Raw genomic sequence first — 20,552 nt, 5'->3', positions numbered from 1 at the left:
TAACCGTTTTCCTCCAGTTTTTTTTTAAAACCCGTAATAAACGTTGTACAGGTTTTTATAAAACCTATAATAAAAGTTATTTGAAGGTTTTTTTATAACCGTTTACCTACAGTTTTTATAAAACCTGTAAATAACTTCGTACAGGTTCTTATAAAACCTGTAATAAACGTTACTTGACGGTTTTTTTATAACCGTTTATTTATAGTTTTTTATAAAATCTGTAAAATGTTATTTCACGGCTTTTTTATAACCGCTTATTTACAGATTTTAAAAAACCTATAAAATGTTTGCTTACCAACATGCTGAAAACCACAAGATTCTTTCCAGCTGAAAATTTAATATTTGAAATAAGAACGCTGAAATTTAAGTTTAGTGAAACATTATTTAATGAAGTAAAACTAAAACTAAAACTAAAACTTAAAGTAAAAGTAAAACTAAAGCTAAAAATAAAAAATAGCTTAACTTAATTATGTTGTGGATTGCCCGTCAGAGGCAGGAGCTGGTGTTGGAACTGGTATTTCTGTAAAGAGAAAAATGTTAACTTAAATGTTGATTATAATTTTATTTTTTAACTTACGTGGACGGTTTTCCCATTCGAAATGGGGCTTGCTTCAAAAACCCTTTAAAAAATGAAGCACCCTCGGCTTCACTATAGGTGGGGTACCTTGATCGGACCGCTTCCAATATAGTTTTATATAGGAACTTGTATTGGCTGAAACTTTTTTTGGCATTAGTCCCCAGCCAAGAATGTTCTGCCAGTAGTGGATCTGTAAAAATGCACTTGCAAATAGTGCGGATCGTTTTCATTCCGTTGACCCCCCCATATGAGCTCAACTTACGGACCTGAAAGAAAACAAAAATATGTTTTAAAAATAATGTGCTTTAAAGTGTGTTAAGTTTCGCATCTTTGAGTGCAATATGACACAGACTCCTAAACTTTTAAATTTTCTGAATTAAAGCTGAATACTTCTCTGAAGAAAGGAGACGACAAGTGTGACATAATTATTTATTATTTGTTAAAATCATTTGTTGAAATAAATGTAGCTGATGTAGGCACAGTCCCAGCTCTCGTTTATGAGATATTCCAGGTTATTATTTTTATTTTTATTTATCTCAAAAACGAGGGCTGGCAGGAAGATTCTGATTTCGAATTCTAGTTCAGCACATCAAAAGTGGCTTTGTTTAAGAAAATTTAAAAAAAATCAATTTTATTGGTCTGTGTTATATTGCATTCAAAGATTTCAGGATAAAAATAACCTATTAACATAAACTTAATATTTTTAGAGAAGTAACAAATGAAAATGAAATCAATATAGAATCTATTGATAATTATAAATTCAAATATTTCATATATTTTGGTACTTACCAATTTTTTTTTTAACAATCCATTTTGATGGAGTTTTTCCTCCATTTCCTCATTTTGTTGGACAGAGGTAAGTGGGAAAATTTCATCAAGTTGCAGTTCCTCATCCACTTCCTCTGCATTGTCATTTTCAATTTTGGACGCCAACAAATTGACCGAAACTTCGGACTTCGCCATGAATGCCTCCAGCATTCCTTGCATGGCCTGCACCTTCACCTCAGTGGAACGCTGTCTTTCCAAAATTTCGTCTATTTTGGACTATAGTTCCTTGAATTGGGTACTGGTGCTGGGGCCTATAAACAATTTAAAATAAGAGTTTACTATAACTGCAAAAAAAAAGTAATACGGTTAGTGAAAGAACTAATATGCTATCTCAGCTGTTACTAAGAGGGACTGGGGTTTATCCTATTCAAATAACATTGGATAAACCCCAGTCTAAGATAAGCTGGAGTTTAAAAACGACTTTGAAAATAGTTATTTTATTTATTTTTCAAACTCAGAAGTTATTTTCCAAACTCAGAAGATATTTTTCAAACTCAAAAGTTATTTTCCAAACTCAAAAGATATTTTTCAAACTCAGAAGTTATTTTCCAAACTCAGAAGATATTTTTCAAACTCAGAAGTTATTTTCCAAACTCAGAAGATATTTTTCAAACTCAGAAGTTATTTTCCAAAATCAAAAGATATTTTTCAAACTCAGAATTTTCCAAACTCAGAAGATATTTTTCAAACTCAGAAGATATTTTTCAAACTCAGAAGTTATTTTTCAAACTCAGAAGATATTTTTCAAACTCAGAAGTTATTTTTTAAACTCAGAAGATATTTTTCAAACTCAGAAGTTATTTTTCAAACAATATTTAAAATAAATTATAAACATATAACAATATTTAATTAAATTAATGATTATTTGACCAATTATTTGAACTATTAATGTTTATCTTGAATCGGGCTCTTTTGGTCACTTCCTTTTATATGCAAATAAAATAAAAAATAAAATAGTATGAAATAAAGATTTTTATTTGCATATAAAAGGAAGTCCGATTCAACATAAACAACAATATTTAATATTTAAAATAAATTATAAACAAATAACTTACCTCTTAATAATTTTTCACAGATAGATATTTTTTTAAATTTAACTTATATTTTTTCACAATAACTTTCGCGCACAATAACTTGTCACAACCAGCCACAAAAGAATACTGAGAGATCTGAGAAAAATGAGAGTCAAAAATATGATGGGCGACGCGCGACGCTCGAGTATGGTGAATGTGTATGTGTGGAGAGTTGTTGGTTAGTTGAAATTGGGTTGGAACTTAGTTGACAAATAACCAGGGTTGTTAAAAGGTAAATAACGAGTTGATTAAAAACTTATACGTACTTATAGTAGTTATTTAAAAACTTACTTTAAACTTAGGATTTATAATGGGTTAATTTTAAACCACTAAACAACTTTAATGGTAAAAAGTCAGTAATTTAAAATCTCGTTTCAAACTTAAGGTCAAATTTGGTTAATTTCTAGTCTATAAATAGCTTTTTGTGTAAAAAAGGAGTTATTTAAATACTTACTTGAAACTTGTAATGAAAATCTGGTTATTTTTTAGCCCATAAAAGACAAATAAAGAAGTTAATTAGAAACTTACTTTAAACTTAGGATTTATAATGGGTTAATTTTAAACCACTAAACAACTTTAATGGTAAAAAGTCAGTAATTTAAAATCTCGTTTCAAACTTAAGGTCAAATTTGGTTAATTTCTAGTCTATAAATAGCTTTTTGTGTAAAAAAGGAGTTATTTAAATACTTACTTGAAACTTGTAATGAAAATCTGGTTATTTTTTAGCCCATAAAAGACAAATAAAGAAGTTAATTAGAAACTTACTTTAAACTTAGGATTTATAATGGGTTAATTTTAAACCACTAAACAACTTTAATGGTAAAAAGTCAGTAATTTAAAATCTCGTTTCAAACTTAAGGTCAAATTTGGTTAATTTCTGTTCTATAAATAGGTTTTTGTGTAAAAAAGGAGTTATTTAAATACTTACTTGAAACTTGTAATGAAAATTTGGTTATTTTTTAGCCCATAAAAGACAAATAAAGAAGTTAATTAGAAACTTACTTTAAACTTAGGATTTATAATGGGTTAATCTTAAACCAATAAACAACTTCCATCTTAAAGTGAGTAATTTAAAAACTCGTTTCAAACTATAGATAAAATTTGGTTAATTTATAACCAATAAATAACTTTTTGGGTAAAAAAAGAGTTATTAAAATACTTATTTAAAACTTTGAGATCAGATTTGGTTAAATTCTAACCTAAAAACAACTTTTTGTGCGAAAAAAAAGTTATTAAAATACTTACTTCAAACTTGGAGTCAAAATTTGGTTATTTTTTAACCCTTAAAAAACAAATCTAGAAGTTGTTTAAAAACTTATTTATGACTTTGTGTCAAAAACGAGTTATTAAAATACTTTTCTGAAACTTTTGAAGAAATTTGGTTATTTTAAAACCAACTTCAAACTGAGGTTATAATTTAACCAAAAAAATTGGGTTGAAAAAATAACAAGAATGTAACCTGGGTTTTATAAAAGTAAATAAATAGCCAAAATATTTCCTTAGTTTAAAAATGGAATTTTTGAAACTAATTTATGACTTAAAAGTTTATTTTACGTATAATTTTAACCCAAAACAAACCTTCGAAAATACTGGGTTTTTTTTCTAACCTAAAATTACCCACAGACTTTTAACAACCCGTTTATAGCCGCTTTATGACCGCGGTTATTTGCAGTTATTTTATAACTTTGGTTATTTTGTAACCGAGGTTTGAAATTGTTACTTGGGAAGGTAATGAAATAAAAATTAAAAGTTTTCAAAAAACGATATTAATTTATAAAATGCTCAAATAAACTCAAGAGAATTTAATTTTGCTAATTTGTAGTGAGAATAAGTCATTCACAATAGTAATAGTATAGTAATAGTATTTTACTATTTTTCATCTCAAAAGTTAGATCCCTCAGAACAGAAAAACTGTTTGATGTAGATTTATTAGCTGCGTTCCTTTGGAAATATTTATCTACTGCTTAAAGCTGCTTTGAACTAATTTTTTCAATACAGCAAAAGTAGTTCAAACTAGTTTTAAGTACTTATAGCAGTAGATAAAATGTTCCCACAGAAATGCAGCTATTATAGTTAAAGTCAAAAATATGATTTTTTGGTTGATGAATGATATTCGTCAATGTTTTTCAACTCTAAAAGAAATCGAAACTCTAATAGGGTCTGGAATTAAGAACCTATTTGGGAGAAATAGTCAAGTACCACACACTTTTTTGAAGCAAAAAAGACATAACCTTACCCCTGGAAAAAAAATTGTTTTTTGTTCTGTGCTTATAAACATTTTTCGACTCATGTCACTTTGCGGTAAAAGCGATTTTGTGTGAAATATTTATTTTTTTATAAATGTTTTTCAGAAAGAACTTTAATTTTAAATAACGTAACACTACAAAATTGCATTGAAATGAATTTTTTTTCTATAGGTGCTTTACATTATTTATGAAAATGTTTAAATTATTTTAAGATAAAAGGAAATTTTCTGCATCATTACTTTTCATTTTGTGTTCGGAAAAACTGTCTCGAAATGAGTTTAAAAATTTTCAATTTTTGAAAGTGGTCGTTGCAGTTATACCTTAACAACGTTATTCGTTGTATATTCAAATTTACTTGTGCAAAATTTGAGCAAATTATCTTTAAAGGGGAGACAAACACAATCCGGGAATTTTGAATTCAGAATCTCGAAAACCCAGAAACCCGAAAATTCAAAATCCCGAAAACCCAGAATACGGAAAACCCACCCGGATTAATTACCAATACCACTTACTAAAATTCTTCAGTTAATTTTTTTAACAATACGACTCGCTTTTTTTAAACGTAAACGAATCCAAATAACATGTGTGTTATTATTAGGCAATTTCTAAATACAAATTAAATTATGTTATATAAAATGATTGTAATGATTTTTTAAATGGCAAAATATTGCCAAATAAATATAATGGGCCTTACCAATAATGAATAGCTAAACACACGTTTAAGTATCGTCGGGTTAAATTTTACCGTCGCGTTAAATTGGGTGTATACTAATAATCAAAATAAACACGCGTTTAACTAATTGTGCTTCTATTACCAGATCTATTACATTTGTTGTCAAAATGACATCATTGAAGTGACTTTTTTTGCATGTAATGTTAATAATGAACAAAAACATAACTACAAAATACCTACATACCTTCATATATTTTTATTTTTATTGTAAAAGTTAAATAAATTGCACGACTGGGGTCGCACGTACTTGCTCTTATGCTTAAAGTAACTATAATGTTAAAGCTTTTCATTCAAGAAATTTAAAATTTGATATTTTGAAGAAATTTCATAAGTATGTAGTATAAAAAAATTAAATCTGTTTTTATAATTAATTAAACTCCGTTTTAAATTATCTTAAAAAAAATAAAAAATATGCCATTTTATTTCTTGTATAAAAAGGTATTTTTAGAAAAAAATTTTCGAAAATTGTAGGAGCCGTTTTTTAAAAAAATAATTTTTTATATATAAAAATTTTTTAACATTTTTCAAAAAAAAAGTTGGTATGCCATTTTGAAGAAATAATTAATTTACACATAAAAACTAAATTTCAAAATTTTTCATTGATTCGTTTTCAAAAAATTGATTTTTCAAAAAAAAATTTTGAAATATTTTTAAAAAAACCAAAAATGCGTTTTTTGAAAATTTTCTAAAATTTTAATATTATCTTTACTTACACACTTTTGTATAAAAATTTTCATTTAAATCGGGTTAATGTTGTACGAGATATTCAGAAACGAAAAAAACCGTTCTATGACAGGTACCGTTAATAACGGTACAAAAAATATTTTTTTTATTTAAAAAGTTGGCTATTATGTGTAGTACTACACACAAAAATTTTAATCAAAATCGTTAGAGCCGTTTTTGAAAAAAATTAACTTTTCTATTTCCGTTATATGGCAGGTACCGTTAGTTTTGGTCATAAAAAAAAAATTTCAATTTCCCCTCTAGGGAATCACCAAAAACTGCTAACCACTAAGTTTGAAGAAAATCACTTCACTCGTTTAGGCTGCAGCTCCAGATAGAGACAGACAGACAGACAGACAGACAGACAGACAGACAGACAGACAGACAGACAGACAGACAGACAGAATTGCCGGACCCACTTTTTTGGCATTCTCCATCATCGTAATGTCATGTAAAATTGTTATCTCGAGTTCGATTTTTTTTACGAATCCTAAACTTGCCCTATAGTACCTATATCGCAAGTAAAAATGGAGCCCAAGAAGGCCAAAAGTGCATAAAAAAAAGTTCATCTATCGTGAAGTACGACAATAGCTGCGTTCCTTTGGAAATATTTATCTACTTTTTAGTACTTAAAACTACTTTGATCTACTTTGCTATACTGAAAAAGTAGTTCAAAGCAGCTTTAAGTACTAAAAAGTAGATAAATATTTCCAAAGGAACGCAGCTAATGAATATGTGCAGATCTATTTCTTTTTAAGTTTTCTTTTTCAGCCTATTCTGAAAGTAATGAATATTTTATTTATAAAAAAGAGAAATATTTATAAACAAGTTAATATTTCCATTTACTTATTTAATAATTTGCCGCCAATACTTTTAATTTTTCTCAACAACTTGTTTACTTGACAAATGTTTTTTTTTTTGCTGTCAAATGACAGTGCAAATCGTGCGTTTTAATTTAACCGTACGTTTATAGTTCAGTTTCCCAACGTGGCGTTAACCCTTAACCTGACTATTAAATTGGTTATTGGTATGGAGAAATATTTAAAGCTCAGTTAAATATTTAACTGAGCTTTAAATTTGATTATTAGTAAGGTCCAATATATATAAAAAAAATAAAAACTAACCATCGAGCCACTGGGTTGAAATAAGTCAAGAAAAACGGAGGAAAATGTGTCAGCTAAAATTTAGAGCCATCTGCATACTAATTTAAAGCCTACTATGCAGTTGAAGTTCAAAATAATAAAAATACAAATCAAAATAGGAAAATTTCGATCCGCTTCAGCTGCGCAAGACTCAAGAGGCTTAAAAATAAAAAATTTATACATAACATCTTGCGGTCAGACCTTTAACTCATTTTAAAAATAAGGACACCATTTTCCCCAAAACAAAACTCGTTTCCTGTTCCCATTTTGTTCCAACCCAGTCTACCAACATTGAGAAAACAAAAACCCTAATGACAATGACAACTACACAACTGACATTTAAAACGTCAACTGAGGCGTTAAATTTTTTTTTTTGGTTTGGTTTTTATAGCTCACAAAAAAGTTACAAACCCAAGCCAAAACTTTACATATTTTTTTATTATATTTTGTTTAATTTATATATCACGCATTCAAGTTTTTTAAAATTTATATTTTTTAGTATTCATTTGATTAATATTTGTTAATGTAAAAATAGATAATGTCTGACGACGATGATTGCCAAATTATTGAAAACAATACAAATTACAAATCAATTACGTGAGTCTTTTGAATATAAATTTTTCCCGCTTTTGTTTTTTTTTTTTTCAAACATAAATTACAATTCACATTTTTTTAGTTGCGAAAGAATACCCGAACTATTTCTTGACAAATTAATTGCTAAAAAACATTTTAGCAAATATGGCAAAATATCACGATTCATTTTGCGACCAAATAGATTTTGTTGCACTGTAGACTATGAACGCGAAGAAGACGCTACTAACGCGCTTCGCAATGGAACTATATTTAATGGACAAGAATTTGATATTCGCTATTCACTGCATGAAGTTGGTCATGTCCAAAATACCGAAGAATGGGTCGATCCAGATGTTCAAGCTGAACTTGATATTATGGGCAATCATGCAAGAAGATTGCCAGCCCCACCTCCAAAACTACCCCCACCCCCTTCACAATCTATGTCAGCTTCTAGACAAGTTAGACAAAAACCTGCGAAAAGTCAGATACAAGAACCACCAACACAAAGAGCAATTCCAAATTCGGTCCGGGCCGAATTGGAAGCAATTATCCGAAAACCCGCTTACAACGATGAGGAGAAATATCGCATTTTAGATGCTCGAGATAAACTCATTCGACTGACAACAGTTCGAACGACTGATATCAAAAAGGTCGTCAGTATTAAGGGCTCTTGTCCGGACATGTGTCCGGAGAAGGAGCGATTCATGAGAGAGTTCCAACATCAAGTGTCTGGCTTTGAAATGGAAGAGGGGGGTGGTCGGAATGAAATGAATCACAATATTGCCATTAAAGAGTACTCGAGAAGTAGTGCCGATCAGGAAGTTCCACTCGCCCATGAGCTTCGTCCTGAGTCGACACTCAAAATGACGATGCAATATCTTATGCATCGAATCATGGGTCTGTGTGATATACCAGATCTGAATATCGGCGATTGGTTCCACTTTGTGTGGGATCGAACGCGGAGTATACGGAAAGACATTACTCAGCAAGAACTTTGTTCCACAGGAGCAGTGGAATTAGTCGAACAATGTGCTCGATTTCATATTCATTGCGCTGCCCGTTTAGTAGCCGAAGATCCCTCAGTCTTCGACCAAAAAATCAACACTGAAAATTTGACTAAATGTCTTCAAACTCTGAAATATATGTATAACGATCTACGAATCAAAGATATTCGATGTAAGAATGAAGCTGAATTTCGTGGATTCATTGTCTTACTGAATCTAAATGATGCAAATTTCCTTTGGGAATTACAAGATCTTCCTGAGGAGATTCAAAACTCCGTAGAAGTCCGTTCGGCAATTGCTTTCTACAAATGTATGGAAAGCAATAACTACGTAAGGTTTTTCAATTTGGTTAGGAAGACTTCATATATGAATGCCTGCATTCTGTTGAGATACTTTACTCAAGTTCGTCTTAAGGCGACTCGCATGATTATTAAAGCCTACAATTGGCCGAGGCATTCGGTGTCTTTGCCAATTGGACATTTGGTGAAGATACTGGGATTTGAAAATGAAGATGCTGCGTTGGATTTTTTCTCATACTATGGACTTCAGTGTGATGCTGATACGGTCCTTTTGGATAAGAAGGCTTTTGAGCAACCAGATGTTCCAGTGCTAATGGATCGAGCTTTTGAGGTGAGTAGTTAGGCTTAAAATACTTTATAAAAGTCTTTTCCAATGTGATGAGAAAGAATATTTATTTAAGAACAAACTAATTAGGTATTTTTTTTAGCCCTGATTTTTCAATCGTCAGTTAGAAGAATATTAAAAAAAAACTTATTCATAGGAATAAGCCTTAACAGAGGTTTATCTGGCTATTGAAGAATTGGCTTTTAGAAACAAATATTAAAATGAACAACAATTCGATTATAACAAAATAGCAATTAGCAAATACATCTACATGTTATTAAATTATCAGAATACAAAGACACTGACACCGCTTCTAAATTAAAGTTGGTCTGTTTAATGAATCTGATCCGTACAGAAAAGATCCGAAAGTACAGGTTTGTGTGTTCCATTAAGAAAATCTTTGCCTAAAATGTTCTACAAACTATCATTTTGTGTTCTATGAAGTTGTCCAGCATAGTTTAGTTCAAGTTTTTCTGCTCCTACTTTTGAGGTAGAGCAAATGAGTGAGAAGAGTCAAGCAGCAGCTGATTTCTTTTATTCTGACAAAAATATAAAAAAATGAATTCAAAATAATGAAAATTTCTTCAAAATCTTAATATGAAAAAAATTCTAAATGTGAAAAGTCATAACAAAAGAATTTATTTTAATTTTACATAATTTCAAAACTGATATGGAACAGTCAACGCTATTAAACATTAAGGTGTACTTTTCCGTTCTTTTTTTGTTCTGGAAGTTTTCACGAATTTGTTCTGTTCTAGTTTTTCTTCATTAAACAGACCTATTATCTTGATTACATTAAAAACAAAATTAAAAATGTTAAAAGATTACTTTGAACTTAATTGTATGTGATGTTTTTCATTATATCTACCAATTGATCACCACTTGCCTTGTATTGCAATTTAATATCTATGATGTTCTTCATAAATAATTGTCGGTAAGCTTTAAACAAACCCCATTTCAAAAAAGTAAAGTTCGCATATATTCCACCTCTGTTGATGATAAACTTACAGTATGGCCTGCTTTCTTGATGCCCAAATAACAATATTCTTAAAAACTTTAATTACATAACTAGAAATGGACTTTCTATCGTTTTTGTCGCCAGCGCAGTCGACATCAGTGTAACGAATTAATCAGCTGATTTATCTCGTATAAAAATTATCTTCAGTTCCAGAATAGTATTTACAAAGAGTACCTACATTCGTAAAAAAAACTTTGAAAACGACTGAAATAGTTCGTTTCTGAGTATCTGGGTATTTTTGTAAGAGTTTCGTATAGTGCTGTTTCCATTGGAGTTGCTAGACCCGCGCAATTACTCATGCCAAACTGCTTTAAATCTTCCACTCTGCTGCACATGGTTTAAAACCAATTTTCAAAATTAATTGATTGAAATTAGCTTTCCATGTCCATGTCTGCTTCAAACCATAAAGCGCCTTGTTGAGCTTACATAACTTGTTTTTGTTCTTGAAACCCTCGGGCAAATTCATATAAATGGTTTCTGAAAGCTCGCCATTAGGAAAGAACCAGAGCGTTAGTTTCATTGTAGTCAATACCAATAACTTGCGAAAAACCTCTTGCAACTAGGCGGGCCTTGTAATTTTTGATTTGGCCATTCACTTAACGCTTCAATTTAAACACCTATTGCTGGACACTGGTCTGTCTTTTGGAAGATCACACTCGATTCATGTTATGTTTTTGACTAAAGATGAATATTCTTCTCGGATAGCCTTCTCCCACGCTTAGCAATCATTTTTCTGTTTCGCTTCAGTAATTGTAAGAGGATCATTTTTAATATATTGCGAACAAATAATTCAAAATGTGCATATTAGGACGTTCATTATTTAGGTTTTTTTCGAGAATCAAGTTCCTAAGTGGAAAAACTTTTCAAAATAATAAAAAAAAATCACATAATTTTTTCAGAGTTTTATTTTTACGCTAGATGGCGTCCCAAAAGGATTTGATTTGGAAAGTTTGTTCTCATTTGAAATAGGTATATATGTTGACTTATGAGGCCATTAATTTAAATAAAGCATTAAAATAAAAATGTTTGATGAGGTTCTGGCCAAAAAGGCATTAACCATTTTTCTAGGACCAGGGATTTAGTTAGGACATGCAATTTTTTTTTTACGTTTTATTAAAACGAGCATATAAAACCCAAAAAAAAAAAAATGCATGTCCTGACTATCGACGCCTCGTCTTCTGAATAAGACATAATAGAGTGGAGTTGACGCTCTTACATAGTTCGACATCCAATTGTTTTGAGTTCAAATATACATACCTGCCAAACAATCATCCTCTCCTTAGCTGAAGATTTCCGCTTGATGTTTTCTAATTGGCTATCATGAACGCATTGCACAATTATACTTTTGCACCTATTTTCTTCGTGTCGAATTCTTGTTTGTTCTGCTTCATTCTTGCCAGCCGCAATTAGCTTTCCAGATTTTCTTTAATGTACATAGATTCGCAAATCTCTCTCATTGAAAGCAATTACGACGCGAAAAAGCCAATTATTAAAAATCGCAAATTGGAATACCCGTTTTCGCACTAAACGAATACAAATCATTCATTTTCTAAAGAAAAAAATCTTAAAACGTTTAAAAGACTTTATATAAGTGCATGTTATTTAATTATTAGAATACAAACTCTCACAAATCTTTTCAATCCTTTTTTCAGATTGTGGAATCCAAACGACAAGTGGGAGTTGGCGAAGCAGTCTGCGGAAGCCCCCTCGACTCACCAAGCATTTTCGAAAACCACCAGCTCCATAATAGTTTCGATGCCAATGGCTATCTCCGTTATGAGTCGTTTTTCGGAGAAGACCAAGTTCAAGGTAGTGGATCTGCAAAGACGACCCCACAGCGTGCAATGCCAGATAAGGTGTTCAAAGTACCCTCCGCCTCGCCCCCGATGACACCCAAACAAAAACTCAAAGCAATGTTTTCCAACACAAGTCCCAAAGAGGATAATGACTTCAAACCTATCCCAACCCTTCCCCCCGCAACAACAGTATCAGAATCAATTTTCAGCCAAAATTCATTCAACCCACCTGCAAATAGTTCCTCACTCAGTTCATCATCAATCTTTAAAATTCCTATGCCAGCACCACCAGTACAAGCACCTAATGCTCCCTCCTTATCGATATTTGGGAGCAGTTCAAGTTTCCAAAGTAGTTCAGAGAAAAAAGGAAGCATATTTGGAGGTTTTAATAGTGACCCGGAGCCATCCAAGACCACTACCAGCACAACCACTAATATCTTTGGAACCTCAACACAATCATTTGCCAGTGATAGTATTTTCCAACATTTCAACTCAAAGCCACTTGAGTTTGATCTGATACAACCTCAAAAGGACCCACAACAAGAAATGAAAAGACAACAGGAGAAAGCCGAAGAAGAGGAAAGACTTCGTCGCCAGCGACAAGAACAACAGGAAATAACAAGACGAAAAGAAATGGAAGAATTGGAACGCCAACGGCAAATTATGGAAGACCAAAAAAATCAAAAACGTCTGGAAGAAAAGTATCGAAGAGATGCACTCATGGAAGTGACGAGGAATTCAGAAAGAATCCTCAGTCAACTTTTGGATGAAGTTCAAGATGAACTATTGCATGAATTAGCTTCCATTGAGCTTCACAATCACCAATGCCTGGACAAAATGGCAGAAAATGTCATCTCCGAGTTCATTCTGGATTATATCAAGCAAATCCATGCCAATGAGCTTAAAATAATGAGACGGGATCAGTCCCTTTTATACAGATACTTCCACACGTGGCGTGAACTAGCTGAGAAGAGAAAAACCCGTCGAGAGTTGATTGCAACATTTCCCATTTGGATGACAACAGATACTCTGGATGAACAGGCTAAAAAAATGGCACATCCTCGACAGACTGAAAACCTTCAAATGATCAAACGATATCGTTTAGGGTTGCCCTGTGATTTCAGGGCACTTCTTGGAGATGATGATCATAAACCTCCCATAGATATATCCTCTTGCCTGATGAGACACTTTGAAGAATCCCAAAATCAATTGCCCACAGGGTTCCTAAAGCGAAGAAAATACTTCAAATTGGTTATATCCTTACCTGGGGAGAGAGAAGAGCTACCTGGATTCAATTCCTATGTCAGCAACTGGTTGGACAAGAATTTAAAACGAAAGACTTGCGAATCCACTCCAGCGTTTGTATGCACCTGTGAGGGTGATTTGGCATTGTGTGTTCGTAAAGTATCAGGAATTGTCCCAATGAATGAAGAAAATCAAAAAGTCCGCAAAGAGTGTGACCATGCTGGAGGGCTTATCTTCATGATGGCACCTGGCAATCTGAGAAACTCTAGAAAACGTCTCCATCATCTACTCAAGTTGTCGAGGATTCATCAGTCCATTCCTGTTTCTATAATCATCTACAATGCCTCCAGTGATTCCGTAGAATCAGATCTTGGCGTAGATTCCCTTGTGGATGATGGAAAGATATCAAGCTTCCAAGTTTGTCACAGCAGTGATCATAATATGAAAATAGAATTTCAAAAATCTCTTCGATTTTTGTCCAAAAATGATACATCCTTATGTCCCCTTGAAGCTCAAAGTATCGAAGGATTTTTAAATACTTGCCTGGGAGATGAATTATGGCAGAAACTTTACAAATCTTGGACTGTAAATCCTTCATTTAGGAAAATCTGTTCAACTCCGAAATTCCTAATTAGAATCTATAATTTAGGAATTCAAAGTCTTATCCGAGTCATTGATGAAGATTTTCAAGATTATCCTGAATTTCCAGAAGAACTAAGGCAATTTGTTCCTACTGCAAAATTTGACATTCCTGTTGGATTGGAACAGTTTCCAGCTGATTGGAAAAATATCAATCGAGTAAAAAAGTTAATAGATTTTCTGGGAAAATTAAAACTTCCATCGCCACTAAAAGAAGAACTACCTCAAGAAATTGATGATTTAGAATTGTGGCTTCTTAATTATACCAGTGCATGCATTCCCAACGACGATGATTTGGCCACAAAAGCTGGCTATAATGCCATCAAGTGTTTGATTGAAGAATTGAATAATGAAAGTCTTCAAGATATGCCATTGGATCAGCGACTTAATTGGATTTCATGGCTGCCGATTGTAAGACAGATTGCTATAGCTGTTATGAATCAGAGATGGATGGAGGGAAGTAAAAGATTACCCCGGGAAGTTATCTACAATCGAGATGAATTTATGGAATTTCAATCAGAGCCCTGGTGGCTGAAAAGCGAATCGGTAAAGTCAGTTAAAATGATGACTGAAGATCATGATGAGTCTGCAAATGGTGAAGAAGAGCAATCACATTTTGATATTGATTCTATTATAGCTAGAGCTGAAAAAGCATCTTCACTTGCTGATGATAAATTAAAACGATTACAAAAAGAAGCAACAGAAACAATAGCAGATCCTGAATTAACCAGAGAATTGGATGAGACATTTTATAATTTTGAAGTGAACGAGAAGTGTAGATCATTTGAGGGTACAAATGCAGTAATTGATGATGAAGAAGAGGATTCATTGGATCAACCACCGATGGCTAAAAAATTCAAAGAAAATACAGAACGCGAAGAAATGGAAAGTACAATGGAACGTGCATTTGCTATACTTAAAAAGACAGAAGGTATCATGGATAGGTATTTTAGACCATTGCAGCAGATTCAGTTAGAAGAAGATTATGTTTAAGATAAAATTTTAATAACTACATTTATATATAATATTGTGACGATTAGGAAAAAAAAATGATGTTAAAAAATTTATTGGATAAAGTTTACGAAATTACATATTTGATGTGAAAAAATTTGGTTTATTGTTTATTTAATGAAAGTTATAAAGAATTCAAAACTGTCGGGAAAATAATGAAGTGATCACTTTTTTCATCAAAAAATTATATTTGGAATACCTTTACGTAAAAAAAATTAATTCAGGTACGAATCCAGGAACAAATGATGGCCATTGTGTATTTAAGGTGAGAAACTCTTATTTTGTTCTTTTTCTTCTATTCTTATGAAAACATGTGAATTAAATTCTGCTTCTAACTTCATTCAAAAAGTTGGAGTTTGAGACAAAAACATAAACCAAGCCAAGCATAAACCAGGCAGCTTCGCCCTATATGATAGGTCCATAAAACACCTCACATCAGAATCCTCGTTATTAAAAGTTCCTTCGGAACAAAATATTAAAAATGTATTTAAATAATTAGAAATAACAGACCTTGTAAATAGCATATAGTATAAGCTCGTTTTTACCTTGAGCAGGGGGCGATCGAATGGGAGAATGTAACTCCATGTTCATATTCTTCACTTCGATCGCCCCCTGCAAATTTGTTTACACTAAATATACTTCCTTCTTTTATTTTAAGTCCAGCTATAAGCCCTGGTAGCTATCGCTGTTATATCTATATTATTATCTGTACATTTATGTGCTTTTAATAAATAATAATAATAATAATAATAATAAATCTTACATTTTATTGACACAACTTAAGAAATTCCAAAACATTTTCCAAAACTTGAAAAATAAATTATTTCCTTGCAAGATATTTTTCCAAGAAAGTCTTGGAGATATATATTTAGGGCAATTCCATGGTAACTCACGTTACATTCACAAAAATTTCCAACACATAAATAATTTTTTTTTTCAATTTTAATGTAAATTGATACGAAATTACTATCCATGAATGGAGCATAACTATTACTTTCATAATTAACTAAAAAAATTGTCTTTATTTTTAACATTTGCTTGGGAAAAATAAAAGTTTGATGGTAACTCACGTTACAAAAATCGGACACGAATTTTAAGAGTCCGACAGTATGAAGTTTTTATGTGATAATTAAGAATCTTAATTTGTTTTCAATGAAGATTCTATACATACAAAATTACAAGCTTTTAATATGAGTGACAAAACCAAACATTTTTTCAATATTTCGAGGAAAAATTTTAAAATATTTAGGTAACTCACGTTACATTATTTTGGTAACTCATGTTACCTGCGATTTGTGGTTCCAAAAGTAAAGAAAAGATGCATTTTCACTCAAGTTTTTTTTTTTAATCGAATAGTGTGTAACGAAGCTTGTTTAAAATTTAAATGTTAACTTATGTTAGCACTCATTAGGGGATATTGTCATCGTCACTATTAGACTCATCATATTTTCAGTTTGCTTGTTTTTCCGTCATTTTCATGTGAAATTCTTCTGTTGTTGTGAAGCTTATGCTATAAAAATGCTTTAAGATTATTAAACTCCCTGAATTTTATGTCTATCCATAAGGGAATACAACAAAGAATCTTTTTTTGCAACTTGCATAAAGAGTTGCCGTTTGTAAATAGTAGTTTGCTAATAAAAAAAGTAAAAAAGACTGCATAATTTGTTCAAAATTCGTGTCCACTTTTTCATGGAATTACCCTTTATAACTCAACGGGGAAGACAAAATTCCATAATTTTTAAGAACAGAATAAATTCTAGTTTTTTTTTTGCGCCACCTCAGACGAGGACTTCCTCTACTGCGCCGCGGCGCGCCGTTCCTCTGGGTTGGAATCGAAAACTTTCCGGGCCGGAACATTGTTGTCCATGCGCTCAACGTGACCTAAGCCATCTCAGGCGCTGCACTTTAATTCCAAGTTTGGACCCTTATAGTGTCGACTACAAGCAGAAAGTAAGAAACATAAAAGCATGCTTATTTCAGAAAAAAAAAAAACAAAAAGTATCTTCCTACTCCGCCACCATACAATAATAAAATTGTTTTTATTTTGTGTATCTTACTTTTTTTTAATAAAATTTAGTTAAGTCTTAATTTGCATTGTAAAAGTAAATAAAGTGTATTTAATAAGCCTGAAGAAAAATAGCAGCAAAAAATATAATTCGTTTGTGGAAACAAAAATTCGCCAAGAAAAACCTATCGGAAATTCAATTTAAAACGATTGGGGTGAAAACAACAATAGAAAAAAACTTCCAATATTTTTTTCATATATCGTCGGTATGCTGCAAAAAGAGATTAATTCCACTTTTTGATTTTAGGACTTTATGATATAAAAATGTCCCAAAATTCATAGTTCATGTCATGTGAAAAAAATCGTATATCCCTTTAAATTAGCTTTGTATGTATATCAACAATTCATTCTATCTCTAAAACAGTCCAATAAGTCGTGCAAAAAAAGACCCAGGCAGACTTGAGTCCCAGTAATTTAAAAATGCACTTGGTTCTCTTGCATACCGACGATATCTCACTTAATTTGCAATTTGATTTTGAATTGATTTCCACTTGGAGATCATTTGCTTGCGGATCTTCCTTCGAACGGAAACCTCGATAGACCGAATTGATAGAGAACAACAAAATATTACGCATACAGTGAACAGTATCAACATTTTATAAAACGTACTGAATAATGAAATCCGTCAAAATAAATATTTTGTTAATTATACAGTAGTTCAGTTTAAAAAGATTTTTAGAACGATGTTTGTAGTTTAAACGAGAACTCTAATGCTTCAATGCCAAGAACTTCACTTACGAAAAAAAAGGAACGGACTTAGCCAGAAGATAAATTAGTTCCGTTTATAATTGAGTTCTATAGATACAACATAAGGGCCATTTCAAAGTAACGGAAAGGACATAATGGCATTTGTTTCCAGTATATCTAGCTGAAGAAGCAATCTTTTTTCTAGAAACTTTGTGGGTCTCAAGTGCTTATGATAAAGTTCGTGTTCTATAAGTTTCACGAAAAACCAATAAAACCGTAGCCAAATTATTCCCAGATAAAGACGGTAACGGAGAGGACGCGTACTCGTCTTCTCCGTAACCGTCTTTGTCTGTGTAAAATTAAGATATATTTAATTAGCTTTTCGTAAAACTTCTGGAAAATCAACTTTATCATGTGCCTGCCCTTGAGATCCACCAAGTTTCAAGAAAAAATGATTGCTTCCTCAACAAGATATACTTTATAACAAGCGTCAAAATGTCCTAAAAGTTAAAAAGGAATGACCGATAAGTCGAAATAGGGAATAGTAATAAAGACCAATAATAACCCTCCCTTTACAAAAAAGAAAGCGTTTACTCATAATAAACTAGTCAAAGGGACTTGTTTTCGAGAAAAAAAATCCCAAGGTACAATAATTTGAATCATAACAAAAATAATCTCTATTTAGATTGTTAATCGGACTTTGAACATTTACGTATTTCAAGCAAAGAATATGATGAAATTACATGCAACTTTCCTGTAAACAATCGAAAAAATGCAAGTCATGTTAATTAATCAATAAGGCTTAAAGCAAAACAAGATACCAAAAAAAAAAAAACAACAACTGAATCAGTTCTCTTAAAATAGATAGACCATCCTCTTCCCTATGAATCTAGAAAACAATCCTCTTTTTCAACTCTCCTCTTGAAGAATCCCACATCTCAAGGATTCATTTTATTTATTGAAACAAAAAACTTCAATTTTCAAAGTTAAACTTTTTCATAAAAATAAATAAATAAATACATAGCCTCTTATTTTTTTTTTTTTTAGTTTTGGACCAGCTGATTGGCCATTTTTCTTTCTTTGCTTTTTCTTGGCCGAGCGCCAAAGGAAAATTCTCGACCATGATCTGATCATCATTCGATCGTTGCCGGATGTTATTTCTATCTTAGTGTGACGTGTCAGAGTGTCTCAAAATCAGGGAGTGCGCATCGCATTTTCCAATCAGCTGGCCCCTTTTGCATCTATATTTTTTTTTTAATTTAAATTAATTATAACAGAAATTTTATATAGATACATTAGGAATTATTTGCGATATTTTTTTTTATCTAGTTTCTAGAATATTCGTAACGGAAGGTGGTTAAAATAGTTTGGTTTTATCTGGAGTAGTCTTTAGATCATCTGATTTTGCATCTTGCACTGTCTCAAAGCCTCATTGAAACCCTCGCACAAAGACAAATCGCTTTGTCCTTGAGCACATTGCAAGAATTGCTTAATTTCCCAAGCGCAAGCTCCTTGTGGTTGATTTGGCTGACTGGCATACTGTTGAACTGGCGCTGCAGCGGCAGGTGCTGGAGCAGCGGCTGCTTCCTTGTCGCCACCGCCGCTAAACATGCCAGTGATTCCAGCTCCAACAACATGACCCTAAAAAAAGAGATACAAAGATTAATAAGAGTTTTGGCAGGAATTTGAGTGAGAAACTTACGACTGCGGAACCAACAGCAACACCTCCGGCCGTTGCAGCCATTTGTTGGAACATTGAAGGTTGTTGGGGTGCAGGCGAACCTAAAGCAGAGGGAGCTGCAGCCACGGGGGCTGGTGGTGGTGGTGGAGGGGCGGCACGTGCTGGTACATTTGCCGAAGATGGAGCCATCCTAAAAAAACAAAAACAAATACAAGAACAATGAGACAAAGGTCAGCCAACGTGACGAACACGAGAGAGGTTACGTAAGATGGAAAATCGTTAAAAACCCGCAAATTCATGGCAATTTTTTCACTTTTTTCACTTAACTTAATAAATTTAATTGGATTTTCATATAATCATATTTATTTATGACAAATTGATTAAATAATAAGAACTTATTGGAACTTTTTAGATTTACCTCCTTTGAGCTGGTGGTGGGCTAGCAGAACGTCCTCGTCGAACCATATTTGTTTTGTTTTTTTTTTATTTATTTATTTATTTATAATACAATAAAATTTAATGTTTAAATCGATTTGATTTAAATTTATGTATAATTTTTCTATTTCACAAGTGAGTTTTTTGTCTGATTTTCACACAGAACTTTCTTTGATTTTTTACTTTACTTGACTGACGTTTTTAGCAGATTGTACTTGGTGTTTTATATAAAAACTGGGAAATTATGTAGTAGTTGCTAGAAATTTCCTTAGAAAGTGGTATATTGTTTACTCTTTTATTCTTATTGTTGGATATGGTTGAAATGAGGGAGATAGATTGAGTGGTTTTGATTTTTTTGGTAGTAGATGAATAGCGCAGTGTTGGCAACTGCGGAGACTAAAATTATTTGAATGTAGTAGATTATTTTGTATGGTGCAAAAATAATAAACATA

General features: G+C 32.0%; 3 protein-coding genes across 3 annotated transcripts; 1 reads left to right on the top strand and 2 right to left on the bottom strand.

Moving 5' to 3' along the window:
- Positions 1 to 471: 471 nt before the first annotated feature.
- On the bottom strand, positions 472 to 2,080 carry LOC129911120 (uncharacterized). The gene is made up of 3 exons (XM_055988795.1): positions 1,367 to 2,080; positions 578 to 843; positions 472 to 520 (listed from the first exon to the last, which is right to left on the bottom strand). Exons 1-3 carry the CDS (start codon positions 1,562 to 1,564, stop codon positions 487 to 489), a joined length of 498 nt encoding a protein of 165 aa, XP_055844770.1. The 5' UTR covers positions 1,565 to 2,080; the 3' UTR covers positions 472 to 486.
- A 5,628-nt stretch (positions 2,081 to 7,708) lies between these two features.
- LOC129911118 (protein xmas) lies at positions 7,709 to 15,325 on the top strand. The gene is made up of 3 exons (XM_055988793.1): positions 7,709 to 7,919; positions 7,999 to 9,529; positions 12,194 to 15,325. The coding sequence occupies exons 1-3, from the start codon at positions 7,861 to 7,863 to the stop codon at positions 15,212 to 15,214; spliced, it is 4,611 nt and encodes a 1,536-aa protein (XP_055844768.1). The 5' UTR covers positions 7,709 to 7,860; the 3' UTR covers positions 15,215 to 15,325.
- Positions 15,326 to 18,889: 3,564 nt separating this feature from the next.
- On the bottom strand, positions 18,890 to 20,316 carry LOC129911119 (coiled-coil-helix-coiled-coil-helix domain-containing protein 10, mitochondrial). The gene is made up of 3 exons (XM_055988794.1): positions 20,084 to 20,316; positions 19,687 to 19,855; positions 18,890 to 19,625 (listed from the first exon to the last, which is right to left on the bottom strand). The coding sequence occupies exons 1-3, from the start codon at positions 20,128 to 20,130 to the stop codon at positions 19,374 to 19,376; spliced, it is 468 nt and encodes a 155-aa protein (XP_055844769.1). The 5' UTR covers positions 20,131 to 20,316; the 3' UTR covers positions 18,890 to 19,373.
- Positions 20,317 to 20,552: the final 236 nt, after the last annotated feature.

This window comes from Episyrphus balteatus, chromosome 2 (genome assembly GCF_945859705.1).
Source record: "Episyrphus balteatus chromosome 2, idEpiBalt1.1, whole genome shotgun sequence".
NCBI lineage: Eukaryota > Metazoa > Arthropoda > Insecta > Diptera > Syrphidae > Episyrphus > Episyrphus balteatus.
Note: the sequence above shows the minus strand (reverse complement) of the source record. Positions and strands in the feature narration are given on the sequence as shown.